The sequence below is a fragment of the Mustela putorius genome, unplaced genomic scaffold (assembly GCF_011764305.1).
Source record: "Mustela putorius furo isolate JIRA1106 unplaced genomic scaffold, ASM1176430v1.1 tig00000129_pilon_pilon_pilon, whole genome shotgun sequence".
Lineage (NCBI taxonomy): Eukaryota > Metazoa > Chordata > Mammalia > Carnivora > Mustelidae > Mustela > Mustela putorius.
This window is the reverse complement of record NW_025421290.1, coordinates 20746200-20767768: the sequence shown is the minus strand read 5'-3', so window position 1 is coordinate 20767768 and position 21569 is coordinate 20746200. Positions and strand designations below refer to the sequence as shown.

Below are 21569 nucleotides of genomic sequence, written 5' to 3'. Positions count from 1 at the left end.
TTGGGCTTATAAATCACAAAGGCTGTGTGGTAGTTTACCATCTTGGTACACATTACAAAGATCCAATCTTTTAATTTTCCAAAACACGAATCTAAAAATTATAAAATCATAACTAAATCTTATCTCAGTTTAAGGAATTTTCTTGTCTTCTTTTGAGATGATGTCTGGCTGAAATTGAAAAGCCTGACAATACAAAATGCTGTTGAGGCTGCAGAATAAGCAGAACTCTCCTACACACTGCTACTGGGAAAGCCATCAGTCTGCACTTAAACCTTGTAGCTTACCCACTACAAACATTTGCAAGATACCTGCATCTTCAGATTTACTCATCACAGTCCCCACTATGGAAAGTGGGGTCAACAGTCATCGTCCAAGATCCCCTTACTGACACTTCCATTACTATCACCCCCAATATAACATGTGATAGTCAACCTCTGGCCATTTGGAGCAAACCAAATCCTACAGAGTACAAGACAGTACCGACCATAATAGCATAATATCTAAATCAAAAATATTTATAAAACTGACAAATACTGCCATAGAAGAAACTACAGAAATAGACATAGGCAATTTCATGTAGTTTTAATAGTTAATATTTACCTCGATGTGACAAAAGTAATTCAAAATGTACATAAAGAATCAACAATGAGATGGAGAAAAGTACTGACTGGCTATACAGGAACTTTTACAAACAACATTTAATTCTGCTTCAGACTCCAACTGTGAAAAATATAATCTCAATAGATGAATGAATTTAAGAAGATGGTGATGTTTACTATAGCAATTAGACCATGCTACCTTTAACACATCATCTGTTTTACATTTTCTTCTATTTATATTAGCTGATATTATAAGTCAGTGAACCTGACATAAAAGAAAACAAAGAACAAGGGAAAAAGGGAGAAAAAGAAAAAACTTACCGGGATTGAAAATTCCTCAGCCAAATACTTCAAGGAGGATGCTTCTCTTGCCAAGAACTTGTTTCTTTCTCTCAGGTTGCCTTGAAGTTGTGTATCAAACTCCTTTCTTACCACAGAAGCAACAGAATCAATAATTACAAGTTTAACTCCCTTTGAAATAATTTCTTCTTCCAAAGATTCAATCCTAGAAAAGCAGAATTTGCAAAACAGTAGATAAATTTAAGATATAATATAAAACAGGGTATTGCAAAGATTAACCAACTTAAAAACAATGATAACAAATTGTTCTTCCCTAAGTTACAGTAATGATTGCTAGTATTCAATAATCATAACTTATGTCCTGTCCTTCTATACATACAGCACTCTTTTTGAAAATGCACCAAAATGTTTTCATTTAATTTCATTCTCCGGTTCTCCTATGATACTGCTAATTTTAGGATGAAACTGCTTTCCCTAGCCCAACTCCGAAATGGTCCCCATTTACTCCCACCTTGTACTGACAGCCTTGTGCAGCCCCCTCCCACATTTACCAGGGTTGGTCTATATAACTAACAGTATATGATAAAATGATGATATGTCACTTCTAAGAGTAAGTTACCAAAGACTACGCCTGCCATCTTGGGCTCTCTCTCACTTGCCCCCTCTCTCAGATCACTCTGTCTCAGGGAGACAGGTTGCCATGCTATTAACAGCCTGATGCAGAGGCCCACATGGTGAAGAACAGAGGACTCTGGCCAATAGCCAGCAAGGAAGGGAGGCCTTCCAGCCAACTACACAAGTGACCCTGGAATTCTCCAAGATTCTCCAGCCCCGTTTGAGGCTTGAGATGACCACAACCCTGACCAACAGCTTGACTGCAACCTCTTGTGCAACCCCAAGCCAGAAACACTCAACTAAACCACTCCCAGATACCTAAGCCTCTGCTACTATGTAAGATAATACATGTTTGCTGTTTTAAGCTGTTGAATTTGGGGGGTAACCTGTTAATGGAAAATAGATAATAATACACCCCTTAAATAATTCAATCTAGGGGCGCCTGGGTGGCTCAGTTGGTTAAGCGACTGCCTTCAGCTCAGGTCATGATCTTGGAGTCCCAGGATTGAGTCCTGCATCAGGCTCCCTGCTTGGTGGGAGTCTGCTTCTCCCTCTGACCCTCCCCCTTCTCATGCTCTCTCTCTCGCTCTCATTCTCTCTCTCTCTCAAATAAATAAATAAAATCTTTAAAAAAAAATTAAATCTAAAACATTTCACTCATTCAGTATGTTTTCATTTTTAAAAACAAATTTCATCCAATAGGATGTAGCAAATAAAGAACTCTGAAATAATTATTTCCCATAACCCTAATACCTATGTAGAAACTTTTTTCACTCAGCTGAAAACATAAAAAACAAAAAATAAATCTTCAAAGTATTACTAAAATACAAACATCTAAAGCAGCATACCTTTGTAGAACTTCATCACAGCTGAGTTCCCGATAAAGATGAACCTTACTGCTTGTCAAAAGCAATTTTTCTTCAGTGTCAAAATATCTGGGGAAACGAGATTCTGCTATCTCAACCAGTCTGTATGGGAGAAAAAATAACACAAGTGAAAATAACTAATGATATTTAAGGCCATAATGCTGAACTTCTAATGAATTTTACTTAGGAAACTCATAAGCTATAACACTGGAACAAAAATAGAGGAGGTATAAGCAAAATAAACCTTCCTTTATAAGCACTAAAAGAGGTCAGCAGCCAGAGCATGAGACCAGCAAGGGCTCTCAGATCTCATTTAAGATCAAGTAAGCAACAATGTATCTGAGGGTTATCTTTCTAGGAATAGATATGCTTTTTAATAAGTGATAATTTGACTAGCAGCTGTAAGATATGTTTAGTAAATAAGAAAGTTATTTCATCCCAAATGAAAGAAATATATTTGAACAAATATATAATATTATCATTCTAACTATCAAAGATCATTAAGTCTCCATGTCTCAGAACAGAAAAACGTGCTTTCTAAATTAAAATGTAATATATAAAAAACAAATGCTATCTAATAACTTCTTTGTAAACAGGACATTATTTTCCATTCATAGAATTGCTGCTATTCTTTTCCTCAATCTCCTGTTGAGTTTGTAGGTGCTCAGAATGGTTTGATAACTCCCTAGCTGAATTCCTGGGACTAGATGATCTTTAGGTCCCTACTCCTCCACCATCTGTTACCTCACCCCTCCCCAGGGAATTATCTTCTAAAAAAATAAATGTTGTCTAATATTTCTTTAGTGGATAAAAAAGGATTTTCTACATTCTGAACTCAAAGCCAGCTCTAATGCATGGGGTAGGCCAAGTGTAAGAGAGTGACAAGGCCAAACAGATGCAAGTATCATCATTAACAGCTTAAGACATGGAGCTCAGTACTAGAAACTTCAAATGTTTCTGTTAAAAATATAAAAAAGTATAAATCTTTGAGTATAACTGCCTCCTATTTAAAATGATACTTTATCCAGCCTGATACTTAACCATCTAAGGATGACTGGGAGGAAGGCCTATAAACACAAAAATCACCCTATACTTTATGTTCCATTCAAAGACGCAAAAGTACAGGGGCACCTGGGTGGCTCAGTAGGTTAAAGCCTCTGCCTTTGGCTCAGGTCATGATCCCAGGGTCCTGGGATTGAGCGCCACATCGGGCTCTCTGCTTGGCAGGGAGCCTGCTTCCTTCTCATTCTCTGCCTGCCTCTCTGCCTACTTGTGATCTCTGTCTGTCAAATAAATAAATAAAACTGTTTTAAAAAAATAATAAATAAATAAATAAAGACACAAAAGTACAAAGAATAGTGTTTTCATTTCTAGATAGTTAATGAGTCCCAAGAAGAGGCTGAGAATGCTAAAAAGATTAACAAAATAAATTCCTCACATATATTATAATCAGAAATGAAAAAGAAAAATCTAAAATAGAAAGAGAAAACTGGTCAATAATATTTTTAAAGTATATTTTGAACAATTGGGGGCGGGGAAAGGCATCAATAGGTTGAACAGGAAAAGGAAAAATTACCAAAAAATGTGTAAAGACTGAGAACAAAATGGATCAAGTGAGCATTCAGAGGAAGTGCATGAGAGAGAGACACAGGGTGGAATAGCAGAGGAAATGAGGTAAGCGATGAAAGCAGGAAAAAATGAGATGACACTGGCATGGGCAGGACAGGCACATTTTAAGGATTGGAGGAAAATGTGTAAATTTCTTGATTAGGACAACTATTTGCTGAGTTTGGAGCTGGTCAGGGAAGTCAGCTAAAAACTCTGATGCTTGGGACTCACTGATTTTTAATAAGATAGGTGTGGCCACATCAGCCAGAAACATGGAAGTTTTTCAAAATTGGATGCCCGGTTGATTAGGTACTGAGTACTTACCTCAATCAGTGAGTACCTAACTCATTGGCAACAACAACTGAACAAATGACAGAATAATAATTTTCTGCCTTCAACACTAGGCTGAATTTCCACTGGTGCCTTGAGTGGTAAAAAGCTCTGGAACTTATTACTGCTCTCTCATTCCATTAAGTCCCCTCAGAAGGAAGGTGGTCAATGTATGAACACAAAGTGACTTTATTCACAGTTGCCAGGCAAAATAACTGTATCAAATGGTTATTTATATACCAATATGCTTTCTATAATCAGTTTCTCCAAGTATTTTGTGTTTTAGAAAAAACATCTAAAAATATATATAAATCATAAACCAAATACACATGTAGTATCTATATGCCTCACACTAATTATAGCAATTTCTTGTGACAATCTTCATCACAAAGATCTTTCCTGGCTGGAGTAACAACAGAAGAGAGCCTCACTTTTACATAAAGTTTGAAAGCAGTGCCATCTAGTGGACATCTTTTTCATAAAAAGTATTCTTTTCAAGTATGCACTGAAGATTTATTCATTCAAAACATATTTATTGAGGGACGCCTGGGTGGGTCAGTTGGTTAGGCATCCAACTCTTGGTTATGATCTCCCAGTTGTGGGATCAAGCCCCACATCAGGCTCTGTGCTCAATGTGGAGTCTACTTCAGCTTCTCTCTCCCTCCCCCTCTCACTAACTCTCTCTCTCAAATAAATATTTTTTTAAAATACATATTTATCGAGGACCCACTCTATGCCAGGCACCATTCTAGGTGCTAAGGATGTGACAAAGGACAAGAACAACAAAAACAACAAAAAACTTCCCTCATGGAACTTTTACGGTCTACTGAGAGAGACAAACAAATATACTTTATACATCAGGTACTAAGTGCTCTAAAGAAAAATGGATCAGAATGAGGGAATAGATTGTGAAAGATGGAAGCAAGTGCTATTTTATGTAAAGTGGCCTGGGAAAGCCTCTTCAATGAGGTGAATTTGAGCAATGGTTTAAAAGAGATGAGAAAATGAACCATTTGATATCCAGTGGAAGAGACAATAGGAAAAGAGAATTATATATAAGAAGTGCCTGGGGTAATCAAGGAATAACAAACAAGGAGGCTAATGTAGCTGGAACGTAGGAAACAAATAAAAGGAAATAAAGTCAGGATGCCTGGGTGGCTCAGTGGGTTAAGCCTCTGCCAGGGTACTGGGATCGAGTCCCACATAGGGCTCCCTGCTCAGCTGGGAGCCTGTTTCTCCCTCTGCATTGCCCCTCCCCACTGCATGTGCTTCTTCTAGCTCTCTCTCAAATAAATAAATAAAAATCTTTCTAAAAAATTAATTAATTAAAAAGGAAATAAAGTCAGAGTGTTAGCCAGGGGCCAGGATCACGTAAGATCCTTAGGACTGTGGTATTTTGTTTAGGTATTACTTAGTGAACTAAGAAACCTGGAAGCAGAACTGACACAATCTGACTTTTTTTTTCTTTCCAGAATCACTCTATCAGATGGAAAAGGGGCTGTACATGGGGCACAGGTCAAAACAAGACCAGCTAGTACAGTAATCCAGATAAGAAAGATGATAGTGACTTGACCTGGGGAAGAGCTCAGTTGATTAGAAAGACCTGAACTTAATGTATAGTTCAAAAGCTGAAGGAATTTCTTGACTAATTGGATGAGCATCTGGAGGAATGGAATTACCATTCACTGAAGTGGAGAAGACTGGATTCGTTCCAGGTTTTTGTTATTAGTTCCCCCTGTTACTTCACAGCTCTTGTATAAAAGGAAATTTAAATGCTTTACATTAGCGACCACATGACAACTTGAAATAAAACACATGCTTAATGTAAAAAAAAAAAAAAGTTTTCCAAAATTCTAGTTGAAATATAGCATCATACATGTGCTGAAATAGAAGTTTATGGTTTCTCAAAGCTTCTTATACATATGTAATATTTTCCTGTTCATTAATTCAGTATGTATTTGTTCAACAGTGTGATATAAATATAACAATGTGAATCTATTAGTCCTTTACAGATTCCAGATAATTCCAAAGTTTTTTTTAAAGTACTTATGAATTCCATTTCTTAGAACCTCTTCAAGATCTTCCCACTAATTCGCCTAGATTCACAAATGATAAGGCAGCTAAAATTAGACCAAGGTGAAACCTACCCAGACTCATGAAACCATCCTAAAAAACATCTCTCTCTCTCTCTCTCTCTCTCTCTCTCTATTGTTTGCCTCACATCAAAGATCCTGGATTCATGCCAACAAGCAAATAGGTAAATGGTCCTAAGACCACACTGGCAATTAACCTTCCTAATAACCCAAAGTCATGGCTAGCCACTAACACTACATGCCTCCCTTCTGATACACTGATTCAGAAAGACTGACACCTTATGAACAGTTGGCTAGGGATTGGAGGGCACTGGCTGTGGGGTACCTGGTACCTTCAAAGGTGACAGGCAGCTCCTCAGATCCAAACTTGGCCACTGTTTCCACACAGAAAAATACAACATACATCTCTCCTTTGTACACAGAGCTCTAATAGCTACAATTTTTCATGTTTGTGATTATTTAATGTCTTCCTCCCCTGTGGAACTACATATTTCTTCCTAGTTTTCAGAGCTTTTCTGATTTCATGAAAACTCAGGACTGTCCACTTCTACCTCTTAAATTCCCAATCCTATATCCCACCTCCCAAGCCCTCACGTTCCAGAGTCCAGGGCCCCATCTCTTGTTTCAGTCCCTCAATTTGCCTCACACACATACCCACTTGCAGTTAGAAGACCCACTTTATCATCCTTTATCCATTTTTTCTCCCAAAATTATATATTGAAAACCTCTATTACTATCTACCATCCTTCTTTATTCTTAACTCTAGTTCCATCTTTTCCTAATTACCTCCAACAGGGATAAGACAGTAGTTCCTCAATTCTCATATACTAGAATTCTCACGGTTGCCAAAATTTTTGTACAAGTCACTAGATTAATCTCTTTACCCATATTCTCAAGGTATATATAAGCACAGAGTGTCTAAGACCATATCAGATCTTAAGCATAAGTCCAATAGGTTAAACAAATATAAACTCTTCTGAATCAATCAGAAAGGCAGACCCAGAACTCTTCTTGCTTAACATTCCCCTCTCCACAAGGCAGTCCTTGAATACCTGAGGGTTAGTACCAGACTCTACTATTATGTAATTACTAATTAGTTTGGAGATAAAATTTTAGTCTAAGGTGAACAAGCATACTTAACATACTATTTTAGATTATCTTCTCAAAGATATGTAAAAATGCACTAGTGTATTGCTTTAAAAAAACAAAACTAATCGGGGTGCCTTGGTGGCACAGTTGGTTGAGTGACCAATGCTCGGGCTTGGGTCATGATCTCAGGATCATGAAATCGAGCCCCACCAAGACAGGCTCTGGAGCTGAGTCTGCTTAGGACTCTCTCTCCCTCTCCCTCTGCCCTTCCCCACTGTGCATGCACATGCTCTCTCTATACCACTCTATCTAAAATAAATAATCTTTAAAAGCATATATATATATATATATAACTAAAATATATATAAATAAATATATAAGTAACTTTTTATATATATAAATAAATGTGTAATTTCATATATAAAAAGTATATATATATATATATATATATATATATATATATATAACTAATCTTTCCAAAGTGTTTTTAAATACATCACCCACAAGGTTCTCTTTTTCTTTTAATGCATTTTAAACTTACAGTTTTATTTACTCCTCCTGTGTTTTTCCCTCCTTCTTGATAAAAAAGGTAACTTGCAAATTATTATTAAAATTAAAAATTCTAATTACTTTCCACTTTTTATCACTTACCCTAAATTCTCTATAAGCAAATTGAGTTTTTTGTTTTGTTTTCTTTTCTTAAGAGCAAGAGGGAGAGGGATGGGGGACAGGGAAGGTTATAGGGAGAGAGAGATAATCTTAATCCATGCTGAGCATAGAGCTTGATTTGAGTCTCAATATCATGACCCTGAGATCATGACCTGAGCCAAAATCAAGGGCTGGACACTTAAACAACCGACTGAGCCACTCAGGCATCCCTTTACACAAATCCTTTAACCTTCCTCAGAATAATCCTTCAACTCACGTTCTCATTTGTGCTAATAAGACAGCTTGCTTGTAAGCACAAAATGAAGACACTGCTACATACAGAGGCATACAAAAAGCTAAAACACATTCTTCGTTGAGTCTCATTTTCCATGCTGTTACCTCTTCTCTAAGTCCAGAAATGATCCCAGTGGTGACAGACACTACTAATTACCTACCAATATCTATTCCCACTTCTTTACTATGAGAATCCCAATTTTACTCAGGCAGCAATGTTAACCAGCCCCAGGAAACTTATCATGCTTATTATGACAATCTTTTCCCCTTCCTTTCCTCACTCTCCCTTGCATATAGGGGTGTCTCAGTGAGAAATCTGCATGACAATTCCAGAGGATGAAAAGGAAATCAACAGAGGGAAAGAGACAGCTATTCTGAAAAACATTCTTTTCCTGATAAAACAGATAGCTGGCATTTCCCTTCCCACTGACTGGGAATGCCCCAGCCCTATTAGGTCTCCCTGTCATCAATGCTTGGCCCAATCAGTGCCCGCAACCACCTACTCACTGCTCTGTGGGTATTGCAGCAGAAAGCTTTCCTAACTGATTAACGAACCTTCCCCCAATAAATCTAAATAGGGGTCAAGCTGTAATAGCACAAATGAAATAGGACCAGGCAGTACAGAGCCATCTCCAGTCTCTGTCCTCCCGTGACGAACTCTCCAGAAGGAGAAGGAGCTACTCCAGAAGGAGGACTGGCACTTTTGATTCCACCTGACCCTATCACCACACCTCAGAATGCAATCCATGTGGCAGCCAGATGACCATACTCTTCCAGCCTGTGCAGAACAGACTAGAAAAGTAAAAACAATGTAAATTTCAACCCCTATCCTCCAATGACCTTCATTAAGGTTCCCTGTAAATTATGAAACATAATTCCAGGGGCACTGGCTACCTCAGTCAGTAGAGCAACCAACCCTAGATCTTGGGGTTTTGAGTTTGAGCCCCACACTGGGTATAGAGATTACTCAAAAATAAAATCTTAAAAAAAAAAAAAGGAAGAAATATAATTCCAATAAAGGGACTAAAATTTTACCTCATTTCCAACTTTCCTTTAGTTTGTTGAAGGTTAGTTACTGGCATTTTAAACAGTACATTTCATTTGGACAACCTGAGTGAAACAATGTCTTGATTATCAGTGTTAGCATCAAATGTATTTCAGTGTTCAGATTTCCAGTGGTCTCATATACTTATGTTTTTTTTTTACCATTTATTTAAGATCCAAATAAGTTCACCACATTGGAACTGACCAATACGTCTTTTTTCCCCAGCTTTATTGAGATATAACTGGCATATAACATTGTGTAGGTTTAAGGTATACAATGTGATAAGAGCAATATACCTTTCAAATCCCTTTTAATCCAAAGGTTCCTCCTCCAACTCTAACTCCAAGAATCACTTGTTCTGTCATTTGCCACAGTTCGGATTTTGTTGACTGCAACTCTCTGGTATTGTTTAACATGTTCCTCTCTTCTCTGTATATGTTGTAAACTAGTAGTTGGATCTGAAAGCTTGATCACACTCAGGCTTGACTAGTCTTCCATCAGGAGGTACCACAATGACTAGTTTTCTTTTTGTGATATTAAGCCTTTATGTTTATGAGCTATTGTCACTCATGATACTTCTGACATCAAATATTTGGGTTTTCCATAACCAAGCAATTTTTTAATTCCCTATCGACACCAACTGGGTATCAGACACTTAACTATCAGGAGTTAGCTCAGACTCCACAGGTTAAGGGCTCAGACCAACAAGACTGCCCGCCCCCCCCACATCAAGGCCTGAATCTCAAGTCCTAGACCTCTGGGACTATTAATACTACTACTACTTCTGACCCACTGAGCAACTACAAAATAGGAGTTCCCACACACCCCTCCTCAAGTTCAATAATTTTGCTAGAATGGTGCAAAGAACTCAGGAAGGCATTTTACTTACTATTACCAAATTATTACAAGAATAAAAGATAGAACTCAAGAAAAGATTGGGGAGGGCTCCATGGCACACCACCCTCCCAGCACCTTGTGTTCACCAACCCAAAGCTCTCCAAACCCTATCATTTGGAGATTTTTGTAGAGATCCCATTACATAGGCATTATTGATGAAAGCACTGGCCTTTGGCAATTAACCAGTTACCAGCCTCTTTCCCTTCCTCAGAGGTTGGGGGGAATGGGTGGAGCTGAAAGTCCCCTCTCTATAATCACATGATTGGCCACCAGCTCCCATCTGAAGCTTTCCAGGGCCCCACCAAAAATAATCACATTAGCATAAGCTCAGGTATGTTTGAAAGGGGCTGATTATGAATAACAAATGATACGCCTGGCGCTTCTATTAACTTGGGAAACTCCAAAGGTTTTAGAAGCTCTTTGGCCAAGAATCAGGACAAAGACAAAATACGGATTTCTTCTTATATCACAGTATTCAATGCCTAGGTCCATTAGATTGCTGGGGTTTTTAATTTGATGATATTCTATCAGTCCTTCTTCATTTATTATTGCTGGAATACTCCTGTAAAAAGACCTATTTGTTACTCAGTAATATAGTTCATATAGAAAAAGAATAGATGTTTGATTTCCCTTTTTTTTCAACTCATTTTCAAACGAATGAGTTGCTTCTCTAAATTTTCCTATACTGCCAATTAGCTGCTTTTCATTTCTGTGTATTACAGACTTATGACTTTAAACATAGTTCACAGGTTTTAATCTACTGTCATTATTATCTTACTGGTGGTCAGTGTGTCTCATCTTTGGCCAGTGGGAACCTGTTCAGGTTGACTCCTGAGTCCTAAGTGGTCTTTGATAACTTCCTTGTCATCTGATATGTTTCAGACTCGACTTAAAAATTTCCTGCACCAGTGCTAGAAGCAGCCATTTCCCCAAAAACCCTAATTCCTTTTAGTAGGAAATGGTGTCTGGTTTTCACAATTTGAGAGTAATGCCTGTCCATTCATTTATCAAACATTTTCTGCGCACTTAATATGTGTCAGTCACTAGATTTGGCTTTGAAGATACAAAGATATAACACAAACTCACAAAGCTGACAAACTTATGGCATATACTGAAAATACATAACAAGCAATAGAGAAGAACAAAGAAAATAAATTCCAGGCAAAATAATCTATTTGGAACTTATCTGGTTACCGAATACACTTTGATCTAACTAATATCCTTAGAGAGAAATAAGGGAGAGACTTTAACACAATTAGACAGACTCAAAGGACTATACCTATACTACATCTTGACTAAAAGAACAAAAATGAATCAGTCTCCAGACCTATAAGTACTCTTGCTCATGAAGGTTAATCAGAGCAGGGGAGGAGGAGGACCAAACTTATTTTCAGATGTACAGAATTACCCAAATAACCAAATGCCTCCCATAGAATGTTAAAGGTCCCTTCCAAATAAGGAAATCTTTCCTTTCCAAGCACAGATACACTTACTATCAGTGTGTTTATGTTGAATAACATACTGTTGCAAAGATTAAAGTGAAATACTTCTCAATCAAAATGTATTTTGAAATGTGCAACTTTTCCATTCACTAATATTTTACTCTCAACTAGAAATGAGTTACAAAGCACCTTAGCTTTTTGCTTTTTTTAATTAAATTTCCCTCTTCCCCATTTCTACTTACATCCTTCCCTCTGTTTCTTAAACTTCTTTTTTCCTGACTTTCTGCAAAACAGCCTATCCAGGAATCTCACTTAAGCCAATGACAAAAGGATAGAAAAGACAAAAAGAAACCGCTTCCTGTGTTAATCTTAAAAGGAAAATTCATTTAAAACAGCATCTAACATTCTGCATTCTCACAAAGAAAAGGTAAATGTTAACCTGTTTGAAAATGTTACATGCTATAAATAAGTTATAAAATAGGACATTACAATGGAAAAGAATTAAATCTCCCACCTTTCAGCACTAAATGCTGACTCTGTGTCGACGTACACAACAGCTCCTTCTAATCCTCCCATGTTGGTGGGTAACGTGGCCAAAATGCTCATCATTATACAAAACTGAGTTTTTCCACAACCTGGTGGGCCTGTAATCTAAAAAAAAAAAAAAAAAAATAGTTACATAAATATCACAAGTAGTCAAAGCAAAATCCTTTTAAGAATTTGACACTTGCACAGTCCCACTAACCTGGGTTCCTGGAGTTCTTTAATAAATCTTAACATTCCTTAGAATGTTCCTTAAATATTCTAATACATCCATTGTAAGGAATTAAGTCCTTCCCTATATCTCCTAATTGATACTAGTTAGATACCATCTTGGGGAAAAATGAGAAAATAGTCATTTAAATCATGCTCTGTGTTCTGTAGCTCAAATGAAAAGCTTTGGTTAAGAGAGGCTAGAGGGTGCATATACACATTTAGAACTGGGAGTTATGAGGGCGCCTGGGTGGCTCAGTGGGTTAAGCCGCTGCCTTCGGCTCAGGTCATGATCTCAGGGTCCTGGGATCAAGTCCCACATCGGGCTCTCTGCTTAGCAGGGAGCCTGCTTCCTCCTCTCTCTGACTGCCTCTCTGCCAGTACTTGTGATCTCTCTCTGTCAAATAAATAAATAAAATCTTTAAAAAGAAAAAAAAAAGAACTGGGAGTTATGTATCTTTTTCTCATTAAGACATTTATAAAAGGAACTTGAAAATATTTAAGAGTAATTGGTTTAGCATTTCTTATATGTTGGCCTTTTAGAATAATTTTGTACTAGTCCCTTAAAAAGCTACTTTGATCTTTATTGTGAACAGTAAAGAATTCAGGAATGAAGAGTACTGATGTATACAATTTATTTTCAAATGCTTCAGCAAAAAAAGTGTGTGTGTGTGTGTGTGTGTGTGCACAGAGAAAGATTAAGCAACTGTTAACAAAATTCAACAATGGTTGACTCTAGGTGATTCATACTTTGAAGTGTGTTTTGAAATTTTAGTTGGTGAAAGCTATTCTAAGATTACAAAATTTGAAATCAAGAGGATAGAGATGGAAAAAAATAGGAAATTCTCAAGTACAACTAGAAGTAATGAATAAAAATTAATTTGAGGGGCGCCTGGGTGGCTCAATGTGTTAAGCATCTGCCTTCGGTTCAGGTCATGATTTCAGGGTCCTGGGATGGAGCCCTGCATCGGGTTCTCTGCTCTGTAGGGAGCCTGCTTCCCCCTTTCTCTGCCTGCCTCTCTGCCTACTTGTGATCTCTGTCAAATAAATAAATAAAATCTTTTTAAAAATTTTAATTTGAAAATGTTAAAAAAAAATCCCCTTTAGGGGTGCCTGGGTGGCTCAGCCGTTAAGCATCTGCCTTCAGCTTAGGTCACAATCCCAGGGTCCTGGGATGGAGCCCCAAATGGGGCTCCAAATGAGAGAAGACTGCTTCTCCCTCTCCCGCTCCCCGTGCTTGTATTCCCTCGTTCACTTTCTCTCTCTCTCTCTCTGTCAAATAAATAAATAAATGGTCTTTAAAAAAAAAAATATATATATATATGTGTGTGTGTGTGTGTGTATATATACCCTTTAAACATATGCTATTTGTCACACTGGCTGCCACATCCAAATATTAAGAACCGAAACACTATCCCTTTTGTAAAAGTAACACTAATAATTGTAACACAATTTTTCACAAAGGAAGGGAAAGAACAAGAGGGAAGGAAGAGAGAAAAAAAATCTCAGAGACAAAAAAGTCTGAGCTAAGACTTAGACTATAAGTATTTGAATAAGCTGTCTTACATACATCATGAAGTAGGGAGAAATAAGCAGGGATGACCCATAAGTCTACATCACTTGTGCCAGTGGTTCTCAAACAAGTGAGCACTGGACTTGCCTGGCAAGCTTATTAACTGGCATCTCTGGTTCACTAGGTCTGGGATGTGGCCTGAGAATCTACATTTCTAATAAATTCCCAGATGATGTTTATGCTGTTGTATACTTTTGAGAACCATAGTCTAAAAATTTAAACTTAAGCTAACCTTCATTTATCAAGGCTCAACATTAAAAAACAAAAGCTCACAAGTTAGAAACCATGTGCTGATTTATTATAATCTCTAAACAGTGATTTAGACTTTCAAAATAAATTGTTGATACCAATAACAGTTTGCCAGATCATGAGTCATCAGTGGAAAGGGGTCTCCAAACTTTTTTGATTACATAGTCTGACCAACCAAAAACAAACAAAATTTATTATGGTCTTCCAACGTACACATATTTATTATATACATAGTATTTTACTAATACATTCTATACAATATAAAGCATACATAAAGTACGGATGGTGCAGCCACTCTGGAAAACAGCATGGAGGTTCCTCAAAATGTTGAAAATAGAACTGCCCTATGACCCAGCAATTGCACTATTGGGTATTTACCCTAAAGATACAAATGTAGTGATCCAAAGGGACACATGCACCCGAATGTTTATAGCAGCAATGTCCACAATAGCCAAACTATGGAAAGAACCTAGATGTCCATCAACAGATGAATGGATCAAGAAGATGTGGTATATATACACAATGGAATACTATGCAGCCATCAAAAGAAATGAAATCTTGCCATTTGCAACAACATGGATGGAACTAGAGCGTATCATGCTTAGCGAAATAAGTCAAGCAGAGAAAGACAACTATCATATGATCTCCCTGATATGAGGAAGTGGTGATGCAACATGGAGGCTTAAGTGGGTAGAAGAAGAATAAATGAAACAAGATGGGATTGGGAGGGAGACAAACCATAAGTGACTCTTAATCTCACAAAACAAACTGAGGGTTGCCGGGGGGAGGGGGTTTGGGAGAAGGGGGTGGGATTATGGTCATTGGGGAGGGTATGTGCTTTGGTGAGTGCTGTGAAGTGTGTAAACCTGGTGATTCACAGACCTGTACCCCTGGGGATAAAAATATATGTTTATAAAAAATAAAAAATTTAAAAAAAAAAGACATTTAAAATAGTTCATATCCTTTTTTTTAAAGGTTTATCTTTATTTTTATTTGTTTATTTGACAGAGAGCGGATACAAGCAGCGGGAATGGGAGTGAGAAAAGCAGGCTTCCCACTGAGCAGGGAGCCCAATTCAGGGCTTGATCCCAGGACCCCAGGATCATGACTTGAGCTGAGGGCAGATGCTTAACAACTAAGCCACCCAGGCACCCCTATTTTGTTTAAAATTTTTATTTATTTATTTGAGAGAGAGCATGTGCACAAGCACACATGAACAGGGCGGGGGACGTGAAGGGGGGGACAGTGGCTGGGGGAGAGGGAGAAGCAGACTCCCAGCTGAGCAGAGAGCCCCACGTGAGGCTCCATCCCAGGACCTCGAGATCATGACCTGAGGCAAAGGCAGACATTTAACTGACTGAGCCACCCAGGTGCCCCTCATATCTTATTAGTTGCACATATTTTTTTTAAGATTTTATTCATTCATTTGAGAAAGAGATACAGAGTAAGAGACATAGACAGAGAGCATGAGCAGGGGGAGAGGCAGAGGGAGAGGGAGAAGCAGATTCCCCGCTGAGCAAGGAGCCTGACATGGGGCTCAATGCCAAGACCCGGAGATCATGACTGAGCCAAAGGCAGATACTTAACTGGCTGAGCCACTCAGGTATCCCCAGGTCTTTTTTTTTTTAAATACAGATTTATTTGAGAGAGAGCCTGAGCCGGGGCAAGGGGGAGGGGCAGAAGAAGAGAGAGACTCTCAAACAGGCTCCCCACCGAGCAGGGAGCCCAAAGCAGGGCTCAATCCCACTACCCTGAGATCATGACCTGAGCCAAAATCAAGAGTCCGACCCTTAACTGTCTGAACTACCCAAGTGTCCCCAGATCTTTTCATTCTCATAAAAACCTAACACTTTTAGTGAAACAATTTTAATAATGAAAATAACAAATGAAATAATATTATTATTTAAGAATTTGTCATTCAGTAATTGAAATGTCAGGTCCTAAGTTCCAAATATTTCAGTATTTACATGCAATGGCAGTTTAGTTAAGAAAGGGATAATTGCAAAAACGTAAGAACTGAAATTTTTAAAATATATCACTCATTCTTACTATTTTCATTTTTCAATAACTTCCATCAATTAGCAAAAGTTTTTGTTGAACTTTGGCTAATAAATTTCCATCTTTCCTCATGTCAATCAGTTGTTCTTACAACATAATCAAAAGATACTGCATTTTAAGATTTTTAACAATTGGTTTAAAAATAATAATTCTTTATTTAGAAGATTTTTCAACAGTATAGCAAATACTGCTACAGGTTTTTTAAGTGTGCAGATAACAAAGTTTTCACAACACAGTTACCTTTGACAACAAAAATAACATTATAAAAGAAACATTTTCAAGCAATGATTCTTAAAAACACTCTGGGGGCGCCTGGGTGGCTCAGTGGGCTAAAGCCTCTGCCTTCGGCTCAGGTCATAATCCCAGAGTCCTGGGATCGAGCCCCAAATCGGGCTCTCTGCTCAGCGGGGAGACTGCTTCCTCCTCTCTCTCTGCCTGCTGCTCTGCCTATTTGTGATCTCTGTCAAATAAATAAAATTAAAAAAAAAACACACACTCCATATTTTAATCTGTCTTCAAAAAGGCACTGACTTTCTCACTCATTATTAAAACATTACCTTGGGACGCCTGGGTGGCTCAGTGGGTTAAGCCACTGCCTTCGGCTCAGGTCATGATCTCAGGGTCCTGGGATCGAGTCCCACATCGGGCTCTCTGCTCAGCAGGGGCCTGCTTCCCTTCCTCTCTCTCTGCCTGCCTCTCTGCCTACTTGTGATCTCTCTATGTCAAATAAATAAATAAAATTCTTAAAAAAAAAAAAATTACCTTTACTTTAGATTTTTTTTTTTTAATTTGACAGAGAGAGAGAGAGAGATCAGGAATAGACAGAGAGAGAGGAGGAAGCAGGCCCCCCGCTGTACAGACAGCCTGATGCGGGGCTCGATCCCAAGACCCTGAGATCACAACCTGAGCCAAAGGCAGAGGCTTAATCCACTGAGCCACCCAGGCACCCCAAAACATTACCTTTACTTTAAAGGGATGTTGTCAGAGTATACCACTGATTTGAGTGGTTGGTTAATTTTAATGTCCTATGAAGTATATTATATAGCCACTTCTCATATAAAAAAGGTCAGCAAATCTGACATATCTTTTCATTTAAAAACACATTTCACCTATCCTCAGTGGGTAGAATTCAACAGCTCTTTTCTTTGCTGTGAGATCACCAAAGAAGCCCTTGGGATTCAAATGATCTTCATGGCCAGTCCCCATCTCACTACAGAGTGCTGGAGAGATTCCACACTTCACTAACCAGGTTTTTATAAAAATTAACAACGCTGATACCATCCTGAAGCACTCTTCACACATCTGATATCAACTTCTGTGTTGCTACAGATAGCCTAAGGATAATGCAACAGAAAAGTTCAAAAGCTCTTGAGAGAGAACATCTGTCCATATACCTACAACTTACCTACCATTTTTACTACTACTATGACTAGACTACCCTAATCTATCCAACAACCCATCCCTCTATCCATTCATCAATCTATCCCAGGTTTGGTTTGGTTTTTTAAAGAATTTATTTTTAAGTAATCTCTATACCCAGTGTGGGGCTCAAACTTAGAGCCCCAAGATCAAGAACAGCACATTCCACCCACTGAGCCAGTCTCAGTGTCCGGTTTTTTTAATGCATTTTAAAGTAAGTCAGAGACCTCAGCATGCTTTCCCTTAATAATTTAGCATGTATATCATTAATATGAATTTAACATGTTTGATTCTTTCCTTTTATAAGGTAAATTTTACATACAGTAAAATGCATAATCTTAAGTTTACCATTTGATGAGTTCCAACAAATGTATACACACATGTAATCTAAACCCCTATGAGTCAAAACATTACCATCACCCCAGGCAATTCCCTCATAAACACTGCTTTATGTTCAAGAAATTGTTCATATTCAAGAAGTCATATAAACATTGTATTAAATTCGGGAAGCTTATTGAGAGAATATATCTTCCCTGACTCATCTTTAGTTTAATGACACACAAAAAAAATTTAGTTCTTCCTGTATTTCGTTACTGAAACAAAATCAAGCTAAAATGATCATCTGGGTCATGGTAGAAACTTCCATAGTTTATATAGCATCTTTCTACATTGAATAATCTGTTTTAATTCTTAATGTTTCAAATAATCTCTAATTATTTCTATATAACTTCTGACAGTATCTGTCCACAAAAGAATCCATTTAAGTTGCTGCCGTATTGTTTTCTTTGCTTTATTTCATTCATTTTATTGTAACGGGAAGAATAAGTGTGTCCCTAATATTATTAATAATATATTACATTTGGCCTTTTACTATTAAGAAAACTCAAAAGAGGCTTTTAAATATCTATCATTAATTTTAGTGATATTTTTCTACATATTGAATTTAAATGTCACTAAAAACTTATGGAAGTTTATCTTCCTATCCCGTGTAGTTTTTGGGGTTTTTTTAAAGATTTTATTTACTTAGGGGCGCCTGGGTGGCTCAGCGGGTTAAAGCCTCTGCCTTCAGCCCAGGTCATGATCCCAGGTCCTGGGATCGAGCCCCACATCGGGCTCTCTGCTCAGTGCAGAGCCTGCTTCTCTCTCTCTCTCTCTGCCTGCCTCTCTGCCTACTTGTGTTCTCTGTCAAATAAATAAATAAAATCTTTAAAAAAAAAAAAAGATTTTATTTACTTATTTGAAAGAAAGAGAATGAGTGAGCGAAAGCATGGGAGTAAGGCAGGAGCAGAGACAGAAGGATAAGCAGACTCCATGCTGAGCACAGAGCCTGACAGGGAGCTTGATCCACAACCCCAAGATCATGAGCTGAGCTGAAATTGAGTCAGATGCTCAGCTGACTGAGCCACTCATGCGCCCTATCCTGTGTGTTTCTTAATTATGATGGCTTCCTATTATTACTCAGTATTTCAAGGGACAAAAAAACAACAAAAGTTTCAATATAAAGGGTAATAAATATAATCCCTTATATCAAATTGTCCTTAGAATTTCAAAAAATTTTGGATGTCATCTTGGATGGAATTAGATTGTCAGGGATTGACTTCACTAGTCAAGGGAGATTCATCAGCTGACTTGTCTATGCACGTGGTTCACTCCTAGCACATTATTAGTATGGACTCCAGTATACAGTTTCTTCGCAGGAATCTTTTTGCCATTTGTTTGTTTTATGAGATTTGGTTTAGTCAAATCCAAAATCCACCTAGGTAGGTATGTAGAACTACAATTCATCCCATTACGCTGAAAATAAAGGTACTGCAAGGTGCCTCTGTCAATCTTCTGTAATACTTCCTCATGGACTATACCTGACATATGACAGTCTGACACATAGACCAAGTGAAGATGCCAGTGTCACTCTATACATTAAACACTCATTAAGAGGGGCGCCTGGGTGGCTCAGTGGGTTAAAACCTCTGCCTTTGGCTCAGGTCATGATCCCAGGGTCCTGGGATCGAGCCCTGCATCGGGCTCTCTGCTCAGCAGGGAGCCTGCTTCCTCCTCTCTCTCTCTCTCTCTCTCTCTCTCTGCCTGCTTGTGATCTCTGTCTGTCAAATAAATAAATAAAATCTTTAAAAAAAATACTCATTAAGGTTTATTTCATTTTCTAGGTTGAAATACCAATAGAAGTTAGAAGGTTTTTTTCCCACAAACTAATGGACCATACTTACACACTTTGGAAACTGCTAGTTTTAAAGAGCCCCAAACACTCTTTTATCATTATCAAAGATGGTATGGATCAAATTAATTATCAGAAATCAGAGGAAAAGTAATTTTTGTCAGTGAAAGTTGTAAGTGGATCTAGAAAATGAAAAACAGTTATTCTTCAGAGTTTTAACTAATGAGAGGAACAGAGGACTACCTTTCTATACATACTATCTACACACAAGTGGGATTTTTTTTTAAGATTTTATTTATTTATTTGACACAGAGAGAGAGAGAGATCACAAGTAGGCAGAGAGGCACGCAGAGACAGAGGGGGAAGCAGGCTCCCCGTTGAGTAGAGAGTCCGTTGCAGGGCTCGATCCCAGGACCCTGAGATCATGACCTGAGATTGTGACCTGAGCCGAAGGCAAAGGCTTAACCCACTGAGCCACCCAGGTATCCCTACACACCTAAAGGGTTTAATGAGCTTAAACCCCTTAAATCCTTTGCGATTTTTAGTGGAAAGGTAAAACAAGCCACTATTTTAATTAAAATGATACACATGAAAACATTCAGTAATATATCAAGTCTCATGAAAATGTAAGGTATTCTCATTTTTCCATCTTTAAAGAAAACATGTTAAAAAAATCTGAAAACTTAAACAAGTAGAACTGGCATTTTTTCTACTTCATTATTTTCACATACTATTCAGCATAGACTGGGAAAAATAGAACATTATGTGAATAACATTATAAGATTTCTGGGGTTTGTTTTGTTTTGACTTTGCATTTGAAGTTGGATAATTACATTAGTTTAAGCTAAAATAACTAATTTCTATAGCAATCTCAGATCGTCTTCATACATTTTTCACTCTCTTTCTAGACTCAAAAAAATTTATGCTGCATGCAATTCTGATGGGCTGACTGGAGTTAAATTTCATTATTTTTTCAGGTTTACTTAGTGGGTTAAAACATTTCAACATTAATAATTTTTAGCTTCAGATAGTTTAGCTCTGAATTCTCCCAGCCAAACCACAAAGTTTCAAGTTGTGTTCAGTTCCCAGGTTCAGCTCCAATGGTGGTTAGAGAGAGAGAACATGCCAAACCAGAATAGTCTCGGTTAGTTGTTTCTTGGAAACTCTAGAGTGAATACAACATTTACACACAGAAAACACCAGTAAAATACAATCAGCTTCATATAGTTTAGATTCTGGGCTTCAACCCTGCCTGAGAAATAAAAGAACTGAACGAAAATAACCAGTGGTGAGGATCACTCAAATATCAACAGGAAAGCAAATATTAATAATTAGTTTAAAGGAGAAAGAGAATTATTCCTAAGCAAAGAAAGTCCAGTTGTACTGAAGTAAAAATGAAGCCTAGTCATTCTAATCTTTAGAGAGACTGAATGGTTGAGATGAATGTGAAACCTGGACCTGACAGGACCAAGTTAACCAAGTTAACTCTCCTCTCACTGAAGATGGGGGCAACAGGATGGA

The 21569-nt window shown here is 37.8% G+C and overlaps 1 protein-coding gene across 3 annotated transcripts in view; it reads right to left on the bottom strand.

Moving 5' to 3' along the window:
* Positions 1 to 21569, bottom strand: part of RAD51B (RAD51 paralog B) — a 682991-nt gene that overhangs the window by 635761 nt on the left and 25661 nt on the right. For all 3 annotated transcript variants that reach the window (XM_045070887.1, XM_004738999.3, XM_004739000.3), the window contains 3 exons: positions 12341 to 12477; positions 2363 to 2482; positions 921 to 1104 (listed from right to left, as the gene is read on the bottom strand). In XM_045070887.1, coding sequence (XP_044926822.1) covers positions 921 to 1104; positions 2363 to 2482; positions 12341 to 12477 — 441 coding nt within the window. The remainder of the gene's footprint in view (positions 1 to 920; positions 1105 to 2362; positions 2483 to 12340; positions 12478 to 21569) is intronic.